General features: G+C 42.0%; 1 protein-coding gene and 1 non-coding gene across 6 annotated transcripts in view; one reads left to right on the forward strand and one right to left on the reverse strand.

Moving 5' to 3' along the window:
- adgrb1a (adhesion G protein-coupled receptor B1a) overlaps positions 1-26017 on the reverse strand; it is a 326613-nt gene that overhangs the window by 124792 nt on the left and 175804 nt on the right. For all 5 annotated transcript variants that reach the window (XM_061673608.1, XM_061673606.1, XM_061673607.1 and 2 more), the window contains 3 exons: positions 7424-7499; positions 3877-3979; positions 3744-3787 (listed from right to left, as the gene is read on the reverse strand). In XM_061673608.1, coding sequence (XP_061529592.1) covers positions 3744-3787; positions 3877-3979; positions 7424-7499 — 223 coding nt within the window. The remainder of the gene's footprint in view (positions 1-3743; positions 3788-3876; positions 3980-7423; positions 7500-26017) is intronic.
- trnak-uuu (transfer RNA lysine (anticodon UUU)) lies at positions 55-127 on the forward strand. The gene has a single exon. It is a non-coding gene; the product is annotated as a tRNA-Lys (tRNA).

A 26017-nucleotide genomic window follows, 5' to 3' on the forward strand; every position in this document is an offset into this window, starting at 1 on the left:
CCTCATGGTTCCCCGGACCACGAGAAAGGCGTGGTCCGGCGTTAAGATTACGGAGCCCAGATAGTTCAGTCGGTAGAGCATCAGACTTTTAATCTGAGGGTCCAGGGTTCAAATCTCTGGTCAGGCGGGTACCAAGTTAAGCCATTCACTCTATCGTGTAGCTAATTCCCTTTGCATTTGTCCCCATTTTCTCTGTAGTTTAGACAATAAATGTTACACATATAAAGCATTCTGTTGTGTACTCTGTGTGTTTGAGTCAAGGATATTGACCTCTACAAACAAGAACTAATTTTTTATAACTGTGGCACAAAGATGGATCCACTGAGGTTTTTCGTCATTTTGGCCTGCTCTTAGCTAATCAACGCCGTGGTGCCCCATTTTTATCCTAACTAAACATCCTTGGTTACCACATGCTCCCATTTCAATTGAATCGGACCCAGGGGAACGCAGGAGAACACAAACATTACCCTCCAACTCCTTAGCACATTAATCAGGTTGTTGATTGATTTTTCCAACATTTGGAAATAGCCTTTTGTGTAAATAGACAATTTTTAGATCTTTGAGTCCAGCTCACAGAAAATGGGAGGAAAAACAAAAGTGTATTTTTGTTCAGTGTAAGAGCAGTTGTGAAACAAATGAGACATATATCAAATGTCTGGAGTTAAACTGGAGTAAATCTGTCGTGTTGAATGGTGTTCAGGCTGTGAAAGCCCATGAATAACCGTTGTATTTTGTATTGCATGCATTTGGCTGTTGTAGGATTTCCTACACCGATTGTTGTTTAAAAGGCCATTAAGGTTTTCTCAGATGTGCCACTAATTCTGAGCAATCAGAAGAATCGTCAAACCCCGCGTCAATGTTCAGATTAGACCCCTGAATCAGTAATAAGCCGATTGCTGGTGGGGAATAAATATTGATGCACCTGCTGCGTAGGAGTTAGGAAGTCGCTGTGCACTAATATTGTTACAAACTGAAGACCCTCGCTGATCGCATTGAGTCGGGCTTCAAGTGTTTACACCCACTGCGTACCAAGGAGTTGGGCAGTCCCTGGGCGCTAGTAATGTCACAAACCGAAGACCCTCGCTGTCCGCATTGTGTTAGCTTTTTGTGTGTGAACACACGCGGCCCTAAGAGGCCATTTTCTTTGTGGGCTTTAGGCATGCTTTTTGTTTTGCTCGGGTACTACCCCGTGGACATTTGTGATATTACGCAGTTTACGGAGGCCCGCCCGGAAGCCGCTAGCTAACTAGCCGCTATTTAGCCGCTAGTTAGTCGCTAATGAACACGTGTTAAGGCCTCGTGTTCAAGCGAAAGTTTGGTTACTCCTGAAGTAATAAACTTGTTAGTGTCTGCTGTTTTGCTGTTTAAAGCTTTTTGTGTCAGCTTCCATCTGGTCAGTCCTCAGCGAGCCGTCACGCCAAGCATTAGCAACCGCACCGCCAGACAGCCTCATTAGTAACACTCACAACGCCGCTTCTCTCTGGCTTCTAGCTAACTAGTATAGCCGCTAACTGGAGCTACTGTGCTAAAATGCTACTACAATCAGTCCCTGTTTACTAATTTTAAAGCGTTCCGTTTTTCACTCATTTGCTTGAACATCACTAGTACTGTTGTACGATCAAAGTTTTGTGCCTGTGATTTTCTGTCAGTTTAAAAATTATAACGTAACAGCCGCAACAAGTAACTCCTGCGACACACGTTATATTTTCAAGCCAATGGTGCCGCCTTCGGTCACTTACGTTTCCTAAACTTACCCAACTTCAAACCATTCACTTTGAAACCTTGAATAATTCAACACAATTAATTAACTCACTCACAAGTGATTCTTATTAATTAATTGCTGTTTCAGGTCGTGAATTTCCTACTCTTTTCACAACTTTAACAAAAGACAAACAACACTTGTATATCTAATGAATTTGGCTCCTTTTTTAAATTTTAACCCAAAGTTAACAACATTGTAATTCATTACAAGCATTTAAATGTATTTACTTACCAAATCATAAATAAAGTTAATTTATTTACCAAAACTAAAATTTAAAGTTAATATAACAAGTTGATTTACTAAACAACACTCCAGGATGTCTTTCAAAATTGTTTTAATACAGCAACGATCAAAACAATTGCCAACACCCACGCATCAATTTTAATTCGATCAATAAAACTTTGTCTTTAGAAACATAACTTTATTTCTTTCTCAACACAGTAACTCCACTACTGCTTAAAGCCATATTCTCAATCACATTTCAGACAAAGTGGTAAACCATCACAGCACAACTTGTGAACTCTGTTTAATTAATTAACAATTAATTACCCTATCATGCTAGCCTTCAATGTGTCTTTTCTACTTAGCTGGCCCAAACTCTTCTTACCTCTTCTTTGGCATTCCAACCTCCCCACCCATACATTGCTTAAACCATAAACCTGTCGCTTCTATGGCACCTGCCGCAACCGCTTGTGGCGAGCGCTTTCTTCTGAGCTGGTTTTTAGCCCTTCTTTTCTCTTCGGCATTGGCCGTGATGTCCACATTATCTGCTTTTGAAATGGTCGTTCGGTGGCTCATCTCCGCTTCTACTTTTTTTTATTCTGCCTTCCTGCGCACCACGCAAGCGTAACTTTAGTTTCCCCATGGCTGTCTGTTGACAACTGTGCATTATCATGGGCTTTATTTGTTGGGGATCCGTGAACTGCATTTCACAGGTGTTTGTGGCCCCACGCAGCCGAAGGGGGGGGGCGTCACACAGTCATACGCCCATTTTGCAATCGTGTACAGAATTAACGGATGGTCAACACGGCGAGACTGGACCGGTCAAGCCGGACCCTGAAACGCTCGAACAAATAAAATTTGAAGGAACTCAGTCAAATGACATTACTTACATTGACAACACCTTACGCGCCATTAGTACTGAGGCTAAAACTCCCCAACCCCCGTTCATGCATTCCTGGTCAACAGCGGCCAATATCTTAATAGCCCTAGTCAGCCTTGGTTAATGCATTCTCTTTGGCATAGCCTACCTCCTTTACCGAAAGACAAATAAACTACAGGGTTTCGTCAAACAGTGCTCCAATGCTCCCCCCAAGGTCTTCCATAGAAAGGTAATGGCCGAACCCGGAAATGACCCAGTCCGAACCGTGGAGGAGGTCCTCCTCAACCTGCATTGGGTCTCAACTTTATTCTCTCTCTCAACACTCATCAGTTCATTCATGCTTAAGTTAAGCCATTCACTCTATATCCCGACGTGTTATGTTATTCTTCTTTTATCGTGTAGTTAATTCCCATTGCGTTTCCCCACATTTTCCCTGTAGTTTAGACAGTAAGTGATCCACATATCAGGCATTCTATTGTGTACTGTGTGTGTTTGACTCGAAGATATTGACTTCTGCAATTGAGAACTAATTTTAAATACTGTAACTGTGGCAACCCTTTCAGAAAGATTGATCCACCGATGTTTTTCGTCATATTGCCCTGCTGTTACTGTAGCTAATCAACGACGTGCTGCCCTATTTTAATGCTATCTAAACACTCCCATTTCAATTCAAACGGACCCTGGGGAATGAAGGAGAACAAAAACGTTTATCCTCCAACCCCTTAACACAAAGTTTTTTTTAACACCGATATACACTACAAATGCAATAAACATTCAGTGTATGCTGACTGAATACAAACAATCTCCTTACAGTTTTAGCACAGTAAAGTGTAGCCTAAACGCTAGGAAAGTTCAAGTAAATATGAAAACTTATCTTACCTCTCATTGTCATCCCAGGATATACACGTCTGGTTTGTGGTGCCCTATTGGATGAGACAGTTGTACAGTCAATATAAAACGACGTTAACTGCTCTGTTGACTTGCTCCTCTGAAACACTGATTTGGCACTCACGTTGTACAAGTGAGAAAATTCAACTGCAACTGGAGCAGAAAGTGAAGCAGGAGTGGGTTTAATAGTGACTGATACAACCTTGGAGTTGAGTAATGTGCTGTTTCTACAGGGACAAAAAGAAAAAGAAAAAAAAATGTTACTGTGACAATATTTAGCCTCTCCCCCCCAAAATGTCTTTCACTTAGTCGCTGAACCTATGAGGCAATACCTGTATATGTACAGTATTTGTGGACAGCCCACATTTTACAAGACTCTTTAGATTTGTTGCATGCATCATACCGTGTCTTTTTAAAAAAAAACTAATTTATTCATTCATTCATCTTCCGTACCACTTATCCTCACTAGGGTTGTGGGGGTGCTGGAGCCAATCCCAGGTGACTCTTGGCGAGAGGCAGGGTACACCCTGAACTGGCCACCAGCCAATTGGAGGGCAGATATAAACAAACAACCATTCGCATTCATATTCAAACCTACGAGCAATTTAGAGATTTTAATGAACATACCATGCATCTTTTTAGGATGTGGGAGGAAACCAGAGTACCCAGAGAAAACCCACACAGGCACGGGTAGAACATGCAAATTCCACACAGGCGAGGCCATATTCGAACCCGGATCCTCAGAACTGTGAGGCAGATGTGCTAACCAGTTTACACCGTGCCACGAGTTACATATACTGTGTGTACAGGGCAATTCGGAAAGTATTCTTTACCCCTCAAATGTGTCCATTCCAAAGACTTTTTCACCCTCAAAATGTTGCACACCATAAGGCATAATGACAATGCTAAAAACAATTGAGAAAAAAAAAAAAAATCTCTATTACACTTAAAACTGAGTGCGTTCTAGTTCCATCATGTTAAATACCCCTGAGAGAGTTTTATAAATTGATGGGAGTGTGGTAAATTCAATTGACAAGAAGTTTAGGTGAATCGGTGACTTCTTCTCTTTGCGTGGTGGAGAATAAGTAGAACGCCGTGATTCCCCTTTCGGCCTCCGGCCAGCATATTTATTATGCATTCACATCATCACTGCGCGCTTCGCTCTATGCTCGAGCAAGGCGACATCAACAGAGAACGTCAACCTCAACAGCACATTGAGTGCCGTAATTCATGGCTTAAGCGTGCGTTCATACTGTATCGCAATACTTAACAGGGGGTGCCCCATCTCTCGCTCCGACCCCCCAAAACATATATATTTTTTTATACCTGTGCGGCCCGGTACCACATTTAGACATTCATTCACAATTTAGAGTCTTCAGTTAACCTAACAGGGCAGCACGGTGACCGAGTCGTGAGCACATACGTTTTTTTCCGGGTACACCGTTTTCTTCCCACATGCATGGAAGGGTAATTGAAAAATCAGAATTGTCCATAGGTGTGAATCTGAGTGTGAATGGTTGTTTGTCATTGTGTGCTCTGCAACCGGCTAGTGACCGGTGCAAGGTGTACCTCACGTCTCGTCCAAAATCAGCTGGGATAGGCTCAGCACACCCACCTGCACATTTGTTATGGTAGTCGTTTGTGTAGAATTGACCTGAATCATACCGAAAGGTTTTAGATTTTGTCTCGCGTAGCTAAACTAGGTAACTAAAATATAGCACTCAGTATAGCTCATCACTCAGTAAAATACAGTGCAATTCAACACTGCAAACAAAAAACACAATTAATAAACATAAATTTAGTGTATAAGACATATGTTTAGTGTATAAGACAGAATTTGATCCAGCTGATACGGTATAGTTCTTGATATGCAGGTATACTTAACTGCTCAGTTTATTTTCCAGGTAAGGCAATCCAATTTCATGATTCTTTTGTTTCCACCATTCGAGGCATAGCATATTTTTCCAATGTTTCACAACATTTTATGCCATTTTATTTTACACTTTCCTCCCTATTTGTGATTTCTACTTTTCATAGGATCTAGTGAGATGCCAAATGCTTCTGGACAGCCAAACACGTTAAAATCTTGCTCACCTTTTTGATTCTTCACATCATCAGTGTATGATTTATGCACAATCACCCTCTCACCAGTCCAAAACATAATCAGTCAGTTTAATCTTTCATGTCATCTAGTCTCTTCCCTCAAACTCATCTCATTTAGCTGGAGGGGCAAATGAAATGCAAAAAAAATGAAAGAAGATAAAAATGAAATGAAATGGCACTGTGAAGAGGAGCTGAGGAAGATGAAAGCCATTTAAAAACTCTGAAGAAAGGTGGGAGATTCAAGGTTTAATTTCTCTAATTCTGTATGTTGCCTACCAGATCATAATGGATTATGCAGCCACAAAGTCCAGATTTCTTACCAGAAGCAATTGAACATATCGTATGCAAATGCAGTCACTTAAATCATAGACAGGTGGAGGAGCTATCACCATGTGCACTTTTGTTTTAGAAATTCAGTACTTATTGGATTGATACAAATGGGACTGCGGCATAAATTGACAGATTTAACATACCCCATCAAGGAGAGTCTGACTTCATAAGAAAACCCCACAATAAATGAAATCAACAAAGTGGTGACCATATATACATTGGGAATGGAAAGTATTCAGACCCCCTTAAATTGTTCACTCCTTGTTAAAGCCTCACATACACCCACTCACACACACATTCATACACCAATGCCGTGCAAGGCGCTGCGAGGCCCCTTGGGAGCAAATTAGGGTTTGAGCGTCCCCCCGACCCCCCAACCCCACACTATAGTTAAGAGTTCAGCTTTGCCGCAGGACTGCGCCTGAGGTGGTGCTCTCTATTCTATGAGGGTCAGTCAAAAAGTGATGAGACCAATTTCATTTACCCTACTAATAATCTATTTGTTTCTGAAATGTCCCTGGTTTGTAGTTTAAACGCTTGTTTGAAGGTTTATTACAAAACAAGTTTTGTTTACACCTGTCCTCTTCCTGTCAGTCATTTTATAAACGATGTCATTGTTGGATTCACATCAGAAGCAGAGAGCTGTGATTACATTTCTTGCTTTGGAAGGGGAACCATCATAAAATATTTTCAAAAGGTTGGAACATGTGTATGGGGAACAGCCCAGTCAAAAAGTGGGTGTCCAGGATCAAAGGCGTAGGAAAAGAGCCTGCTTTGAGTGATCCCTGTGACAAATAAAGGAGCAGAAGACCATCCTTAGCGGTTAATCCTGGGAACAGTGCTAGGACCGAGGCACTGATCAGAGAAGATTGTAGAGTTACCATTGATGACATCAATCATTGTGTAATCATTGATGACATAACCCTAACCCCATACATAGTTCCCCTTCCAAAGCAAGAAATTCAATCACAGCTCTCTGCTTCTGATGGGAATCCAACAATGATGTGGTTTATAAAATGGGCTGACTGGAAGAGGACAGGCTTTAAAAAAAAAAAATTCAAACAAGTACTCAGAATTTTTTTTTTTAAATTATTAGTAGGTTAAATTAAATTGGACTCATTAGTTTTTGACGGCCCCTCATAGTTGACATTGTTATTATGTGGGAAAACTACAAAATGTGATCTATTTTAAAAGAATCAATGCAAAAGAACTTTCAGTTTTTGAAACAGTGGTCTTACCTTTGCAAATTCAGAACACTTCCCAAGTTTCTGTACAGAACGATACCTGTTACAAATGTCGAGGAGTCATCTGAATCTGAGAAACAGAGAGATCAGGAGAGAAAAAAACTTGGTCAGGGTCAGATATTAAAATCTCAATGGTGCAGTCATTGTTTGAACAGTGGTCTTTGTTTGAAGGAAATGCAGGTCATCCTTGCTGCCTCCAGCTTTTTAGAATGGAGGCGGCCAACATGACTAGTCAACTATAAATGGTCTCCTATGAGACAAGCTAGTATTGCATTATCCTAAAATCCAGCATTTACTGTACGTGTCACAGATAGCGCTTCGTTCTGCTAAAGATACTGTACATACTATCATAGGAGCATGTGGCATCCTCATTCAGTTGAATATCCTCTTGGTTTTGAAAATGGAAGCAGTCACTTAGTAGTTCATTCAGGAGTGGGGGGGGGGTCATTCTGAAGTTTTCATAAATATGAATATCACCCTGGATTATAGATCCAATTCTAGTTTCTTTTCACCCGCCTACTTGTCTGGCTAGTGTCTCATGGTATATGGTACTGGGACTTTGTGTGGAACCCTCAAGTCATTATGCAGAACAGTTTCTGTGTAATGCTTGTTACAAATGCTGAGGTGTCATCTGAACCTGTTTGTACAAGAAGAACATATTTACTACCATCTTTTTAATTTGTACAAAAATGTTAAATGCAAAGCATGTGAATTACTGAAATTCATATTATTCGTAGATGACAGAAACATACTGGGCTCAAGTAAAAAATTGTAACATTTGTACCCTCGGTTTACTAATCTGTACTCTCAAATCTACAAACTGTACCCTCAGTTTACTAATGTTTGATAATAACAAGCAATCAATAAATTTAAGTAAAAAAAAAATATGTGGAAGCTGTAAATAAAACAGTCAAATTCAGGTGTAAACAGAAGAGGTAAACATAGAGAGAGTGAACAAAAACATTTCTGTGTGTATTAATCGAGGGCAAGATAAGATGGAAGTGTCACATTAAACGTACAAACTAAACTGTCTTGATGCATTCCTGTCTAGGCCAAAGAAAAACATGTTCTTACGGAGATACATATACATAAAACACCTACAGTACAAAACCTTACATTAGCCCTTTAAAGGTCAGAGGACAAAGCCGCCCAAGGGCTCCGGCCACCCTGCACTCGAAGCTCTTCTTTTGCTTTTGCTTTTTTTCCCTCCTCCCTTTTCCATCAAATCCACCTGTTCTTTGACCCGGACCAGCCAAGCATTCGGGAGATCCACCAGCCTCCCTAAATTAAACGTAAATCCAACGTGCGGTCTACTAAAGTACAGATTGGTGCATATTTGGGTATAAATTAATGGTAACAGGAACTCCCAGCTCCATGCATTGCACACCGTACATCCTCACACCAGCTTGCACCCCGAGTCCAGCCTCCTTTACCAATATTTGCATGTCCTTTGTTCTGTAGTCTGTATTGTTTCCTGTTGATTCCCATTAGATTTCATACAATTTTCTATGAAAATACACTTCGTGTATCATTTGTGTGTTTGGATACAACAAGGCCTCTGTAATCGAGAATTCGTATTTCCTCAGTGTAGCAACCTTCAGATTATGAGACTGATAAGAGGTTTTTTGTAACTTTTCCTAAATTTTATACTTACAAAAAGAGACGTGGTGCCCTTTACAAGACAAAAATAGTTTGATTGTGACGTTAAAACGTGAATCGAACTAACCCGAAAGTGAACGCAGGCGTTCACCGTGGACAAATTTATTATTATTTAATGTTTAATAATGTTTAATAAATTTATTTATTAAACATCCGTCCATCCATCCATTTTCTGAGCCGCTTCTCCTCACTAGGGTCGCGGGCGTGCTGGAGCCAATCCCAGCTATCATCGGGCAGGAGGCGGGGTACACCCTGAACTGGTTGCCAGCCAATCGCAGGGGACATACAAACAAACAACCAGTCGCACTCATATTCACATTCACAACTACGGGCAATTTTGAGTCACCAATTCATGCATGTTTTTGGGATGTGGGAGGAAACCGGAGTGCCCGGAGAAGACCCACGCAGGCACGGGGAGAACATGCAAACTCCACACAGGCGGGGCCGGGGATTGAACCCGGTTCCTCAGAACTGTGAGGCTGACGCTCTAACCAGTCGGCCACCGTGCCGCTCACTGAAACATATGAATATATAATACGTATAGTCATGCTAAAAAATATTGGTACCTCTGGGGTGCCATTATTTCTAGCCATGACTGTATAAAAATACATGCTTATTTTCCCTCAACTGACTCCATGAGCATGCCAGTTATATTTTATTCATGACTCAATGTTTCTATCGACACGATGCTGGAGCAAGTAAATTATGGATTTATGGGATGCACAAAACATACCAGTATGTTCCGACCTCCTGATCGGCTCAAACGTACGCTTTGACGATGTCAAGTTCAGTTGGGGGCTCCTATATGTCGAAATCCTCCTCCTCCTCATATTCCAACACGTTGCTCACTATTACGTATAGAGTGTAGCGCGCCGTGTTTAACAATTCCAATGTCACTTCCGGTAGCCTTTGCGGTGGATAGAGTAACACCACGGTGTCTCGAGCTTCGGGTGCTCAATATTTGTAATAAAAACCTTGTTGTTAGCTAAACTATAGTTGACAACTTGCTGGAAAAGACGTGCATGTATTACATAACGTATAAACAACGCAAATATTAATTTTATCTGACCCCATAAAATGTTTGTCCTCTGACCTTTAAATACACTTAAATGAGTCATGTGACTAATCCACAATGATATATAGATCAAACCAACAATTTATAAAGTCCAGAACCCTAAAACTCCATGATCTAGTTGACTTCAAAAGTGAACAAAAAAATGTTCTGTAGAAGGAATTATTTACTACCTGAAAAATTATTTTGAAAGCGAAGTGGGTTATAACCAGAGGTGGGTAGTAACGCGCTACATTTACTCAAGTATCAATTTGAATACATTGTACTTGTCAAAGTAGTTTTAATACTGCATACTGTTTACTTTTACTCAAGCATTTATGTTAAGAAGTAACGGTACTTTTACTCCATTACAATGATCTTAATGCCGCTCGCTACATTTATTTATCAATTACTGTTTGTTTATCAACTATTTCGTGCGCGACCTATCTTTTTAGACTATGTTTAAGTCTTGTTCACCAATCAAACGACACAATGAAGTCACATGATCTCACACAACATCTTTTATTGGGCTTCCTGGGCATAGGCATTAACACTAGATAAGCCAGCCCGGCTAATCGTCATGCCTACGTGGCGATTATGTTGGGAAGTTCGTCATTCTCCTTGAAGGCAACGTGAGTCGCGACTCATGTTTACATTTAGATGAAGAAAAACAACAGCATTCATGTACTGTAGTAATTGTCTGGCACTGTCTGCCCCAACGTGGCTATTTCACCCCACTTCTAACTTGAGAAAACACCTTGTGGTAAATTGCAGTTGTTATGTTGTTGTTTTGACTGTGCAATTTAGCCTACATTATTCCTATTTTATCACAAGTAACTGTAAAACATGCATCTCTTGGGGTATGTGCTAAATCCGCTCACACTGTGTACACACACACACACACACACATAAATATACACACACATTCAGTTTTCACATTCACATTTTATTTTGTTATTTTTATTTAATTGATGTTCATGCTCTGATTCGAAAAAATGAGAAGGTACTCACCATTTACTCAGTGCTTGTGTGTAGTTTTTACACTCTGTACTTTTTACTCTTACTTAAGTAATTTTTCTGGAGGACAACTTTTTACTTTTACTTGAGTCACATTTTTGCCAAGTAACAGTACACTTACTTGAGTACAATATTTGGCTACTCTACCCACCACCGGTTATAACTTCATGGGTCTGTTAAATATAAAATCATTAAGTACAGTATACGCATAATACTAAGGAGCAATGAGCTGAAACAAAGCACAAAAATAATAGACTTTAAGAACAAATATAAAGATGTTCTTTTTGAGAATTAAAAAGAATAAGATGGGGCCTGAATAAATAATAGTGGTTGGATGCGGCTGGCTGTTACTGTACATACATGTAGTACAGAACCGCCCCATCTTATGATGTCAATTTATTGCAGTGGAAGGTTTTGTGTTTCCCAGTGATCTAGGAGCTAAGTTGTCTGGGGCATTATGCCCCTGGCAGGGTCACCCAGGCCAAACAGGTCCTGGGTGAGGGACCAGACCAAGCAGGGCTCAAATGACCTTCGACGACAATAACTATAAATATAACTCTGTTTTCCTTGCCTTAACGCGGGTCACCAGGGCTCCCCTCTCGAGCCAGGTCTGGCTCGACGGCATGTGCCTACTGGCTGGGCCTGGACCCATTCGGCCTGGTCCGCCACAGCGCTAATAGGTGAATGGGTCTCCTTGGGGAGGTGCCAGGGGGGTCAGGTGCAACATGATCTGGGTGGCGGCCAAAGGCGGGGACTTTGGCAGTCCAATCCATGGCGAGAGAAGTTAACTCTCGGGATGTCACCTCTCTGGCAGGGAAGGAACCAAAGCTGGTGTGCGACGTTGAGTAGTTCTGACTAGACACATTCGGGATCGCCTCGACACACAGCTTGGGCTTTGGTACCATTCCTCTTGAGAGGGGTTGGACTCTCCTCTACCCTGGAGTTGACGTATTGTGAGACTCTGCAGGAAAAATCTGGCAGAGTGGTGTTATAACTCCCACCTCCAGCAGAACTTCAACCACGTCCTGGGGTCGGCGGGGGACATTGAGTCTGAGTGGGCCATGTTCTTCTTTCACTAGTTGCCGCACGGCTCGGTCCCTTGTGCCACCGAGCAGTACAATTGGCTACAATATGCTTGTTTTACCAGCAAGGCCTGCGACCCTAGTGAGGAGAAGAGGCTCAGAAAATGGATGGATGGTGATATACTAACATGTAGGACTACATACAGACCCTTTCCAAAAAAAAAAAGAATATCATAGAAATATTTATTTATTTCCATAATTCCATTCAAAAAACCCTCCCTGGTGAGGTGTTCCGGGCACGTCCCACCGGGAGGAGACCCCGGGGACGACCCAGGACACGCTGGAGAGACTCCATCCTTCAGCTGGCCTGGGAACGCCTCGGGATCCCCCCCGGAAGAGCTGGATGAAGTGGCTGGGGAGAGGGGAGTCTGGGTGTCCCTGCTAAAGCTACTACCCCCGCGACCCAACCTCGGATAAGCGGTAGAAAATGGATGGATGGCTGGATGGCATTCAAAAAGTTAAACTTTCATAGTTTATAAATTCAGGGCCGACAATTTAAACAATTTCAAGTATTTATTTGTTCATTTTTGCATAATTTGGGCTTCCAGCTCATAAAACCCACAAAATCAGGAATTCAAAAAATTAAATACTGTCAAGAAATCAGTCCAAATTTTGCAGACCATGAATGTTTTAAACTGAGTGTCACACACTAATCACTTCCTAAACTCAAAGCACCTGCACATGTTTCCCCAGGCGTCATTAAATTGCTTCGGTTTGGTTCAATTGTCTCAGTTGGATTCAATACGGAGAAGACTGCAGACTTGACAACTGGCCAGAAGACCATCATTGATACCATCCATAGGATGGGTAAGCCACAAAGGTTCATAGCTAAGGAGGCTGGCTGTTTACAGAGTGCTGTGTCCAAGCATATCAATGGAAAGTCTAGTGGAAGGACAAAATGTGTCAGGAGAAGATGCACCAGCAAAAGAGATGACCGTGGGCTTCAGCGAATTATCAAACAGAGAAGATTCAAGAATCTAGCAGAGATCCAGAAAGAGTGGAATGAGGCGCGAGTCACAGCTTTAAGAACCACCACATGCAACAACTGTCGAGCCACTTCTGAGCCAGAACCACCGGAGGAAGCGTCTCAACTGGGCCAAGGAGAAGAAGAACTGGACTGTAGGTCCTCTTTTCCGATGAAAGTAAAGTGTGCCTTTCATTCAGGAATCAAGGTTTTGGAGGAAGACGGGTGAAGAACAGAACCCAAGCTGGTTGAGGTCCAGTGTGAAATATCCACAGTCAGTCATGATTTGGGGTGCAATGTCCAGTGCAGGTGTTGGTAAACACTGCTTTCTTAAATCCAAGCTCACCGCAACAGTCTACCAGTCTACTTTAGAGGACTTCATGATTCCTTCTGCTGAGGATCTGTATAGAGATGCAGATTCCATCTTCCAGCAGGAACTGCCCCCTGCCCATACTGCCAGAAGCACCAAAACCTGGTTTGATGCCCTTGCCATCACAGTGGTTGAGTGGCCAGCCAACTTGCTAGATCTAAACCCCATTGAGAATCTATGGGGTATTATCAAGAGGAAAATGAGGGGCACCAGACCCAAAAACAAAGAACTGGCATCAAGGAAATCAGGGCTTCCATATCTCTCAGGCAATGCCATAGGCTGATTGCCTCAATGCCACAGCGCATCGAGGCAGTAATTAAAGCAAAGGGAATCCAAATCACAACCCCGCCTCTTGCCCGATGACAGCTGGGATAGGCTCCAGCACGCCCGCGACCCTAATGAGGAGAAGCGGCTCAGAAAATGGATGGATGGATGGATTCCAAATCAAGTATTGAAGTTTGACATATTGTTTTGAAAGTACCATATTTTGATTGACTTAATGTGACCCTAATTTCTTTCTTTTTTATCTACAAAAACTGAGAAGTAAATGGTGATGTGTGGAGTTTGCATGTTCTCCCCGTGCCTGCGTGGGTTTTCTCCGGGCACTCCGGTTTCCTCCCACATCTCAAAAACATGCGTGGTAGGTTAATTGACAACTCTAAATTGCCCGTAGGTGTGAATGTGAGTGCAAATAGTTGTTTGTTTGTATCTGCACTGCGATTGGCTGTCAACAAGTTCAGGGTATACCCCGTCTCCTGCCCGATGATAGGTGGGATAGGCTCCAGCACGCCCGCGACCCTTGTGAGAAGAAGCGGCTCAGAAAATGGATGGGGGGATGGATCATGGATTCTAGCTAATATCACCTCCATCATCTGAAAGTCTGTTTATTATCAAACGTTACAACCTCAATGGCAGCACTGTGTACACTTTTCTGCTCACTCTGTCTCCTTCTTTCAAAAGCCCGCATGCATCTGTGCTGCTCCTCTCCCTGCCTGTTGCTGGGCGCTGGTTGAACCTGCTGTTGCGGGTGCATTGGTGTCATAGACGTGGAGACCACAGCAGCCCCTCAAGAGAACATATCTGTGATGTTAGAACATTTGCATAATCTAAAATGAGATTCTTCAATTTCTTTGCACTCAACATCTGCACACCCCCTTTTTTCATGACAGAGTGACACAAGAGAGTGCCTGGAAGAGGTGGGGCAGCTTTTGTCCTATATGCTGATTGGTTCAGGCCACTGTCTATATTAAATATAAACCAATGGGCTGCTCCTTTGTCAGTGCAGAGACACTACTATACCGCTATAGTGACACTAATGGTGTTACGATACAAAGATTCTGACTTCCATACTATACCTGCATAAAATACCTCGAAACCAGTACTGAAACGATACCAAGGCAGAAATCAACAATACCCGTAAAAGCCATGGAATGATAACTGACAGAACAACTTCAAATATATTATATTTATTTTTCATATTTTTATTAGTATTTTATTATTATTATTTATTTTTATTTTTATACTTCAAATCTTGAAAAATAATGGAATTAGCCCACTCTTAACATAAAAAAAAATAGATCAATGCCTGCATATATATATATATATTGACCTATCCTTAACATATATATATATATATATATATATATATATATATTGACCTATCCTTAACATATATATATATATATATATATATATATATATTATATATAATTTCTTTTAGGACCGGTAAAAAAAAAAAAGAAACTGAATGGAGTACTGGTACTGTGCTATTTTTGATGTCAAAATACCTTGGTCTCGCACTGGTATTGGTACTTGGTGCCACACTAATTGACACACTACTCAAAGTAGGTTTGAAGTGTTTTGTGTGTGCGTGTTTGTGTGTGTGTGTGTTGGCAATCCATGTACCTCTGTTAAGCATTTAAACTGCACCCGCCATGGTGCTTTTCAGTTTGAGAGATGCTTCTGGTGTTACGTCTCAGAAGTTGAGCACTTGAGTGTGTTGTGGATATTGATACCGCTGCTTTAAATTATGAGGAATGGTGTTGTTGCTGGTCATACTATGCAATTGGTTAGGTTTAAAATGATGATTATGTGTGTCAGGGCTTTGCAAATAGAGTAGGCTGTAGGATTATCAAAAATATGAACTGTCTGTTGGGTAATAGTAATTGTCTGCCCCCACCAACTGAATTTTATGTGCCCCCTTTAAGACTGAGGTCTGGCGACGAGTCTGGGTAAACCCACACTTGACCCTTCATCTGGTTGATGCAGAAGTTAGCAACAGAACTTTTTAAGAAACAGATGCTTGTCCTCCTGGGTCTTAAGTAAAGTATGTACTGTATGTATGGATTTAGAATATGAGGAAAGACATTTGTAGTTTAGTAAATGTATACCATTCCAGAAAAGCAGTAAAAGCGGTAAAATGCTGTGATCTGGTCTGCCAGTGTTGTTTTGGCTGTGTGTTATCTTCCCTTTTGGCATTTTGCCTCAATGACACAATTTCCCACGTGCCGTTGCCAAGGTAACTGCTCCACCATCTTCCATATAATATTAAAGGAGTAACAAATAAGACCTCTTGACTTTCTCATCCTCCTACATACAGTTGGAAGAAAATATATGTGAACCTTTGGGAATTACCTAGAGGTATGCATAAATTGGTCATAATATTTTACTGTAACTGATTATCTTAGACACACACAAACTAATACAACACTAACAGTTACTGTACATGTTTCCGTGTAATTACACACACCAAACTTTCACAGTGGAAGGTGGAAAAAGTACTACGCAAAACGTTGGATATAATAACTGCTTGAGCCTTCTTTGGTAGTAACAAACTCAACCATTTCATCGATAGAGAGATGGATGGATGGAAGATAGAAAGCTAGATGGATGGATGGATGGAAGGGCAGATGGACAGACAAACGACGGATGGACAGATAGTAGAGTGTAACAATTCGTTTTAGCAATGATTCGATTCATATCACGATTTGTGCCTGCCGATTCTATTCAAGGTCGATATTGGTTCATTTCGAACGATACTCACTGAAACGATTCAGTGGCTTGAAATGGATTCAGTAACCTTTTAGCCAAAAATTAATCCTGTGTGAAGGAGAAATTTATTTGATTCTTGTTGTTTTTTTGAAAGAAACTAAAAACTAATTATGGTCATAAAATATGAACATTTTCCTGATGTTGACAAGGTGGGTGGCTGGTTAGCACATCTGCCTCACAGTTCGGACGGCCTGGTTCAAATCCGGCCTTGCCTGTGTGGAGTTTGCATGTTCTCTCCATCCCTGCGTGGGTTTTCTCCGGGTACTCCAGGTCCCTCCCACATCCCAAAAACATGCATGGTAGGTTCATTGACAACTCTAAATTGCCCGTAGGTGTGAATGTGAGGGCGAATGGTTGTTTGTTTGTATGTGCCCTGCGATTGGCTGGCAAACAGTTCAGGGTGTACCCCGCCTCTCGCAAAGAGTCAGCTGGGATAGGCTCCAACACGCCCGCGACCCGAGTGAGGATAACGGTACAGAAAATGGTTGGATTTTCGTGATGTACTTTCCTTTTATGTGTAATTGTGTACTGTACGCTATGTGTTTTCTAATGGACTATGAGTCTTCTTAATTAAAATTGATTGATTGACTGATTGATTGATTGACTGATTGATTGTATTGTCAATAAAACGTAGGGGGAAACAGCAACATGTTGTTATTATTTCATCAATGATTTTATTGTTAGGCCATTTTGTCCTCTGGAAAAGAGATGTTTAATTGGTGTTAGAATTATAACGGGGTCCTTAGTAAAATGTCTCCACTGTATGGTGTCCCTAGCTGGACCCAAAGTTTGAGAACAAAAGAAGAATATTATACATTTTCTGTCAAAATGATGGTTGGCCGGAAGTGTGTCGGAAGCCACGTCGTCATTTGTTGCCGGAAGTATGCTGTAAATCGGAAGTGGCATCAACATTTGTTGCATGTTTCAACATGCCCGGGCATGTTGAAACATGTTTAGAACAAGTCCCAGACTTGTCTTGACCCCCAACCACCATAAACGCCACAACCCTTCAAGCGGGTCCCCTCGCCCCGCACTTCCAGTCACAGCCTAACACATTCTCAAACATCTGAAGATTCGTGTCAGAAAGATTAATTATATTCTTGGGTGAAGTCCTTTTTTTCCTCACAACATCTGAGAGGGGTCCGCTTATGTCAATAAACATATGCTAAATATAATCGTCTCAACTCCACTGAAGACATGTCTCAAAATGCTCAGTCCTGAACCGTCACAGGGATGTCATCGTCTATCCAAATAACAACATGTAAACAGAGCACACACCTGCACATCTACATTTCTTACATTAGGGGCGTATTAGTCACACTTCCAATTAGCATCCATAAGATTAGAGGAGGCCGTGTTGAGCATAGAAAACTGAGTGATACAAATCGCGGGGGATTCCTCTACTTATGTTCATGGAAAGTCATCCTTTAGAAACAACAATACTTTCCAGCCATGTGCTCTGTGTTCTTATAAACAGTAGCAAATACATCATCTTACATTTTCGAGCTGACCACTTGCAGTGATATGTCTGCACATACTCAGTCTTTACTACAGTATGATATTACATTACATTATTTAAACAAAACCGATGAATGAAGTGTGAGTTACTTTACTGTCATTGCATTTAATCCAATCACGATACTGAAGTAGGATATTACAATATTGAAACATTTCCATGTTCATCAACTCACAAGTGTTGGTGCTTTTGTTAGTTATTTTCTCCGCAATTTACAGCATATACATGACTATTGCTGGATTTAAACCACTTTTCTACAGCACAATCTTACATTATTTAAACAAAACAGATGTCAGTTTTCAACTCAAATCGATATATTGACAACATTATTCAGTCAGATTCTCCGAATTACCGTTACACGATACAGTATATTGTAATAGAAAGTACTTGATTATTTTTTAAAGTAAGTATTTCTGTACTTTGTCTAAAGTCATCGTTTGACTTCAGTAAAATTCGATCATGAGTTTCTTCACATCGATTAATTGCTACATGGTGATTTCACCAGCAAAATATTCGCACAACATTATATGCACACAACTTCTCCTGTTTAGTTCTCACAGTATGATTGTGCTAGTATCAAGTTGTTGTTAAAAGTGTTCAAAAACAACAACCAAGAAAAACATTAACATCAACATGTTGTGATGGTATTCCTCTTAAATATCATATTCTTCAATTTGAAAAATAACCCAATTGCTTGTTAATTCATAGCATATATATTTCAAAACATCATGACAGTGTTTACAATCTATCAATTCATTTGCAACTCACCCAGGGTCATACGGAGGGCCAATATGTCAACGGGCGCACGCCACCGAGTGACTTTTCAGCCTTGTACTTTGTGTTCTTCTCATCCATAGCAAATACATCAGCTTCATTTTTCGAGAGGACCGCCCTCTAAGGTGTGTCTGCGTATGTGCTCTCTTGATCTATCGCACTAAATGTCACAGTATTTAATTATAGCTATTTGCATATGCATTAACAAATTACGAGTGATGCTTTCGCTACTTTCAATGTACACAATCTCTTATACGTTACTCCTGAGGCAATTATTCAGCTCACTTTACTCCAGTACGATATTACACGACATTATTTAAACATAACAGAGGCATGAAGTGTGAGTTACTTTACTGCTGCAGCATTTAATCCATTCACTTTAGAAAATATTATATATATATATATATATATTATAATATTTAATAATTTTTCATGTTCATCAACTAACTAGGGTTGGGGAGTTTTGACAGTTTATGCATATTTCTACACAATTTACTGCATACACATGACTGCTGCTACATTTAGACCATTCTTTTTTTTTTTTTTTTTTTTTTACTACAATACGATCTTACAACATTTAAACAAAACTGATGAAGTTCATGGTTGTCTCCAGGTGTGATGACTGAGTGAATGACTTTTTATCCTTGTATTCCATGTTTTTATAAAGCGTAGCAAATACATCAGCTTAATTTTTCTACAGTACCGCCCTCAAAGGCGTGTCTGCGCATGCGCAGTCTTTAACCTAACACACTGCTGACACAATATTTAGACATTTATTTTCACATTCTTTTGTTACTTTCAATGTATATATCTGCACAATGTCATATACATTAATCCTGAAGCAATTATTCTGCTCACTTTACTCTAGTAGGATATTCTTTTCATCCTTGTACTCTCTGTTCTTACAATCATAAATATAGTGACTTCAATTCTCTGGAGACCCCCAGGGTTCACTTCTGACAAAGAGATTCATTATACGCCTGTGTGAAGCGTCCTTTTCCCCACGCCACCTGGATGGTCAATAAACAGACAAACAAGACAAGGTCTCGTCACACACTTGACTTAGGGTAAGGGATCCATTGAGTTCGGTCTGGACTTTTTGGAACGAGGCTGTACATCACTGAGGCTGTGACGTGTGTGTGTGGGCGGGCGTGGGTGCGGGTGTGCGTGCGTGCGTGCGTCCCTCCCTCCCTTAGGATGAAAGAGAAGTCATGAGACTTTCATACATAAGCTTCGGGAATTCCATCCGCCCACATGCATACGTTACAGCCAATATATTTCCAAGCTCCTTCAAAAACCTAACTAAGGCAACTTAAGTAGATTTTTTTATTTATTATCAATATCAATATCATGTTTCAAAATTAGTAGGTTAATACAGTACTTATAAATAGTCTATTTAGCCTTAACCTAAGCGTAACAGATGTATGATCAAAAAGTTGTATTATGTTACGAATTGAATTTTCGGATGTTTTTGATGAAAAATAAATCAAATAAAACTCAATCAGTAGTTAACAGTTTACCTTTAGTTTTAAACCCAGACTGTAACGCAACAAATGAGTGGTTGAATTATCGTATTTATAATGCAATTAGGACACATACGCTGACTTACTAACATCCATGATTCGAGGTTTTAAGAGTTTTGACAGGATTGAACTTCTAAAATCAGTATTTTATCATTTTAAACTGAAAAAATACGACTTCCATGTTTCCTGCATCTCCCGAGTATTAACAACACATCTGTTACATTACAGGCATTTAACAACAAATGTTGAGTTCATCATTTCAAGAATACAGATTCGTCATATTCTCAGTAATGTGATCGTTACACATCTGCTGTCTTACCAACATCCACGATTGAAGTTTTTCAGAGATATTTCCACCTCAACTTTAAAAACGACGGTATTTTCTGCATAGTCCATAGTTTATTGTTTTTGACCTACATACAGCTAGTGTTCGATATATTTACAGTACGTCCGGAAGGCTTGCTTGCCCAGCACAGATCAATCCAGTTGGATTGGATTGATTGAACCGTTACACCACTAAGACCGGACCGACTGGACCGATAGCTAGATAGAAGGGGAGGATCAAATCTGGTACACATACAGAGAGGCCTTCGGCAAGAAGAACCCTTATTTCCCGCTGATGTGTCAAGGGTGAAATACAACTTCCATCTGCTGAGCCATCTGAAAACATCCAGCTCCTCTCTTCTAGGACACGATATGGCCGCTTCATAGTATGCCAGGCTGCAGGCAGAGAATGTAGCTCCCAGGCAACAGCTGAGCTTTCGTGGGCATCCGGGATGAACCAAGTGAGTCGTGCATGTATGTGTGTAAAGGAGGTTAGTAATATGTTTCCTATTCATCTAAATTTGGTCTTGCGTAGCTGAAATGCATATAAGCCGGATTGTCTGTGTCCAACAAAGAAAAAGTGGCCTGGAGGTAACATAAATCAGTGATTCAAATAATATCTTCAAAATGAGGTTAGTTTGTTTGAACAAAGCATTGCAAGCTTAATTTTTACTTTGACTTTGTTGCTTTAAAAAATGCACAATATTTGCATAAATTGGGGGTGTCTATTAGAACGGGAAAAATAGTCTCACTGTAGGAACAGTCACTGAAGATCAGCTTCATTTCGGAACTGGCCACATTGGACTTCATGACAGGCTATGACTCAGCCTCATCTTGGCTTTTACACCCACTTCTTATTTTTATTTATTTATTTTTGTCGGTGTGTCATATTATGGGTTATCAAAACCAGTTGGTGGGGAAAAGAACAATACCCAAGTTCAAACAATATGTGGACTGCAAAACAAGGAGCTACCATAAGGGATTTTATTTATGCAAACATCCCAGAGTCATACAACATGTCACGCTTCCCCCACCGCAGCCATTCAGACCAACTAGCTGTTATTTTAATACAAACACACAAACCACTGACAAAACAACATAGGTCTGAGATTACAAACATTAGGGCCTGGCCAGAAGGACCAGTCTGAGTTTTGCTGGGATATACAGGATGCAAGGGTGGGAGGTGGAACAAAATTGAACAGAGGAGGATTACCTACGATAATGGGTGGGTCTGTTAATCTGGAAGAGTTTGGTGAGATACTGAGGGGCCAGGTTATTGATGGCTTTGAATGTGAGAAAGAGGATATTGTATGAGATATGGTGGGTAATGGCCAGCTAGTAAAGTTGCTGTAGGTCAGGTGTGTTGTGAATTGTTTGAGGGATGGACGGAGATGGGAGATGTTGCGGAGGTGAAAGTAGGCAGACCAGGTGATGGAGTTAATGTGTGTAACCTGAAATGAGAGAGTGCTATCGATGATGATTTCACTGTTCACTGTAAAAGGCATTTATTAAAGGGGTCAGCGAATGAAAACAGGCTTCAACAAGACAAGTCGAGTTGGCAAGTGGATGGTTAAGATTTGTCGATAAAGTGCTGTATTTCAGAAGCAGAGGGAATTTTGAAGCTCGAAAGTGGGCAGTTGACGGTGGTCGGACCAGCAAGGGGAGATGAGAGCTAATTGTCGGTGGATATTGGCAATGTTTGTGTTTAAAACTGTCCTTATGGAGTTACATTGTTCTGTGGAATAGAGGTGGGCATAATGTGTTGTTTACTATGCAGAAATGTTGTTTGTTACCATCACCTGTGTTGATTATGTTTGAGTAGTCATGGGATTTTGCAGTGGAGAGCATTTCTTTATAGTGTAGACTGTGAGTTGTGTACATACTCTATTCTTGTGGATAGTGAGGCCATTTTTTATAGAGGCATTCTAGTTGACGTCCTTTAACTTTAAGTTTATGGAGTTCAGGTGTGAACCAAGCAGTAGTGATTAAAGTACACACTCCAAATTAGTAAGGGAGCTAGGGAATCCAGGAGTTTCTGGTCCATTATTGCAGGGTGTGAAAGGTTCATTAGGGGTGGATGAGTAGTTAATGCTTGGGAGACTTTCAATACCAGCAGTGAGAGAAGTTAAATGAATGTCCTTTATGTTATGGAGTAAGATAAAACGGGATTGTTTGGTTTTTGAAAGTAAAATATTGACATTAAATGAGACTAGTTTGTGAAAAGAAGCAGGTGGGTCGGCTGCAGAACAGTTGAAAGGGTGTCGCCCCTTTCAAAAAGACAGCAAACGAGGCCCAGAACCTGTCCTTAAGAGTAGGTAGGGAAATCAACATATTGTTGTAAACCAAAACTGTCCAAAAATGGATATTATGTTGTGTAGGGGTTATTTATATTGTCAAAATCAAAATTAAAAGTCACCCAGCAGGATTAAGTTAGGGGTTAATGATGAGATGGGAGATACTCTGAAAAATCGCACATAAAGTTTGTCTTTGGCTTAGGTGTACGGTAAATGGTGGAGACGATCCGTTTAGTTGTATAGCTGTAGATTCAAATTACCAGTAAATTGGAGCAGAGGCGGGCGAGACTTTCCACTTCTCATGGTGAACCATCATGAGACCTCCTCCCCGGCCAGTACCACGAGCTGAACAGATGCAAACAACTCCTGGAGGGTCTCAATTGACGGGGAGATGAAGACCAGAAAGAGTTGATGGAAGTGGAGTTGTCAATTCTGACAATCCCTTGGGAAACATCCACCATCCATTTTCTACCGCTTATCCGAGGTCGGGTCGCTGGGGCAGTAGCTTTAGCAGGGACGCCCAGACTTCCCTCTCCCGAGCCACTCCATTCATCTCTTCCAGGGGGATCCCGAGGCGTTCCCAGGCCAGCCGAAGGATGTGGTCTCTGCCAGCGTGTCCTGGGTCGTCCCCGGGGTCTCCTCCCGGTGGGACGTGCCCGGAACACCTCACCAGGGAGGTGTCCGGGAGGCATCCGAATCACATGCCCCAGCCAACTCATCTGGCTCCTCTCGATGTGAAGAGAGGAGCCAGACTGAGCCTACTCCCGGATGACCGAGCTTCTCACCCTATCTCTAAGGGAGAGCCCGGACACCCTGCGGAGGAAACTAATTTTGTCCGCTTGTATCCGGGATCTTGTTCTTTCGGTCACGACCCACAGCTTGTGACCATAGGTGTGGGTAGGAAAGTAGATCGACCGGTAAATCGAGAGCTTCGCCTTTCGGCTTAGCTCCTTCTTTACCACAACGGATCGATACAAAGTCCGCATCACTGCAGACGCTACACCGATCCGCCTGTCGATCTCCCGTTCCATTCTTCCCTCACTCGTGAACAAGACCCGAAGATACTTGAACTCCTCCACTTGGGGCAGGATCTCATCCCCGACCTGGAGAGGGCACGCCACCCTTTTCCGAGTGAGGACCATGGTCTCAGATTTGGAGGTGCTGATTCTCATCCCAGCCGCTTCACACTCCGCTGCGAACTGCTCCAGTGAGACTTGGCTTGATGAAGAAAACAGAACCACATCATCTGCAAAAAGCAGAGATGCAATACTGAGGCCACCAAACTGGACCCCCTCTACGCCTCAGCTATGCCTATAAATTCTGTCCAGAAAAGTTATGAACAGAATGGGTGACAAAGGGCAGCCTTGGCGGAGTCCAACCCTTACTGCCGGATATGCGGACCAAACTCTGACTCCGGTCGTACAGGGACCGAACAGCCCATCCCTTGGGAAAGATCGCGGATGTGTTTTCGTCGAGGCGGGCGAGCGATGTCCAAATAGAGGAGCAATAGTGGAGGTGGAACAGCTGAGTTCAGACAAAGTTTCAAGAGCGCGGTAGCAGAATATTGGAGTTGCCGAATTTAAACAGCTTAGAGCATCCCAGATGAGCAGCGACCATATGAATAGCCTGGCGATCCACATTTTGCTTTGATGGACAGGTGGACCCAGAGAACCAGCAGAGACACCACAGGTAAGATCCTACTTGGCTGGAAAAGTCTCTAAAGGTTCAAAACACATTGCTGGACAAGCAGAACAATACGTATGTAATAAAATCAAGGGTGCAGTCAATAGCTCATTAAAAGAAACGGAACACTTCACCTCGGAGGCATCCAGGAGGCATTCTAATCAGATTCCCGAGCCACCTCATCTGACTACTCGCAATGGGGAGGAGCAGCAGCTCTACTCTGAGCCTCTCCAGGATGACCGAGCTTCTCACCCTATCTCTAAGGGACAGCCCGGACACCCTGCGGAGGAAACAGATTTCGGCCTCTTGTATCCGGGATCTTGTTCTTTTGGTCACGACCCACAGCTCGTGACTATAGGTGAGGGTAGGAATGTAGATTGACCGGTAAATTGATAGCGTAGCCTTTCAGCTTAGCTCCTGCTTCACCACAACGGACCAATATAAAGTTTGCATCACTGCAGATGCCGCACCGATTCGCATGTCGATCTCCAGTTTCATTCTTCCTTCACTTGTCAACAAGACCCCAAGATACTTTAACTGCTCCACTTGGGGGAAAATCTCATCCCCGACCTGGAGAGGGCACTCCACCCTTTTCAAACTGAGGACCTTGGTCTCAGATTTTGAGGTACTGTTTTTAATCCCAGCCGCTTCACACGCCGCTGCAAATCGCTCCAGTGAGACTTTGAGCTCACGGCTTGATGAAGCCAACAGAACCACATCATTTGCAAAAAGCAGACATGCAAAACTGAGGCCACCAAACCGGACTTCCTCCACACCTTGGGTGCGCCTAGAAATCATCCATAAAAGTTATGAACAGAATCAGTGACAAAATGTCGTGTGCTATGCGTCATGTGCCTTGGCAGAGTCCAACCCTCACCGGAAACGAATCTGACTTACTGCCAGCAATGCGGACCAAACTTTGACACTGGTCTTACAGGGACCGAACAGCCCATATCAGGGGGTTCGGTACCCCATACTCCCGAAGCACCCCGCTCAGGACTCCTAGAGGGACACGGTCGAATGCCTTCTCCAAGTCCACAAAACACATGTAGACTGGTTGTGCGAACTCCGATGCACCTATGAGGACCCCGCCAAGCGTGGAGAGCTGGTCCACTGTTCCACAGCCCGGACGAAAACCACACAGTTCCTCCTGAATCTGATATATGACTTCCCGACAGACCCTCCTCTCCAGCACCTCTAAATCAACCTTACCAGGGAGGCTGAGGAGTGTGATCCCCTTGTAGTGGGAACACACCCTCCGGTCCCTCTTCTTAAAAAGG

Source organism: Phycodurus eques, chromosome 4, assembly GCF_024500275.1.
Source record: "Phycodurus eques isolate BA_2022a chromosome 4, UOR_Pequ_1.1, whole genome shotgun sequence".
In the NCBI taxonomy this organism is placed as follows: domain Eukaryota; kingdom Metazoa; phylum Chordata; class Actinopteri; order Syngnathiformes; family Syngnathidae; genus Phycodurus; species Phycodurus eques.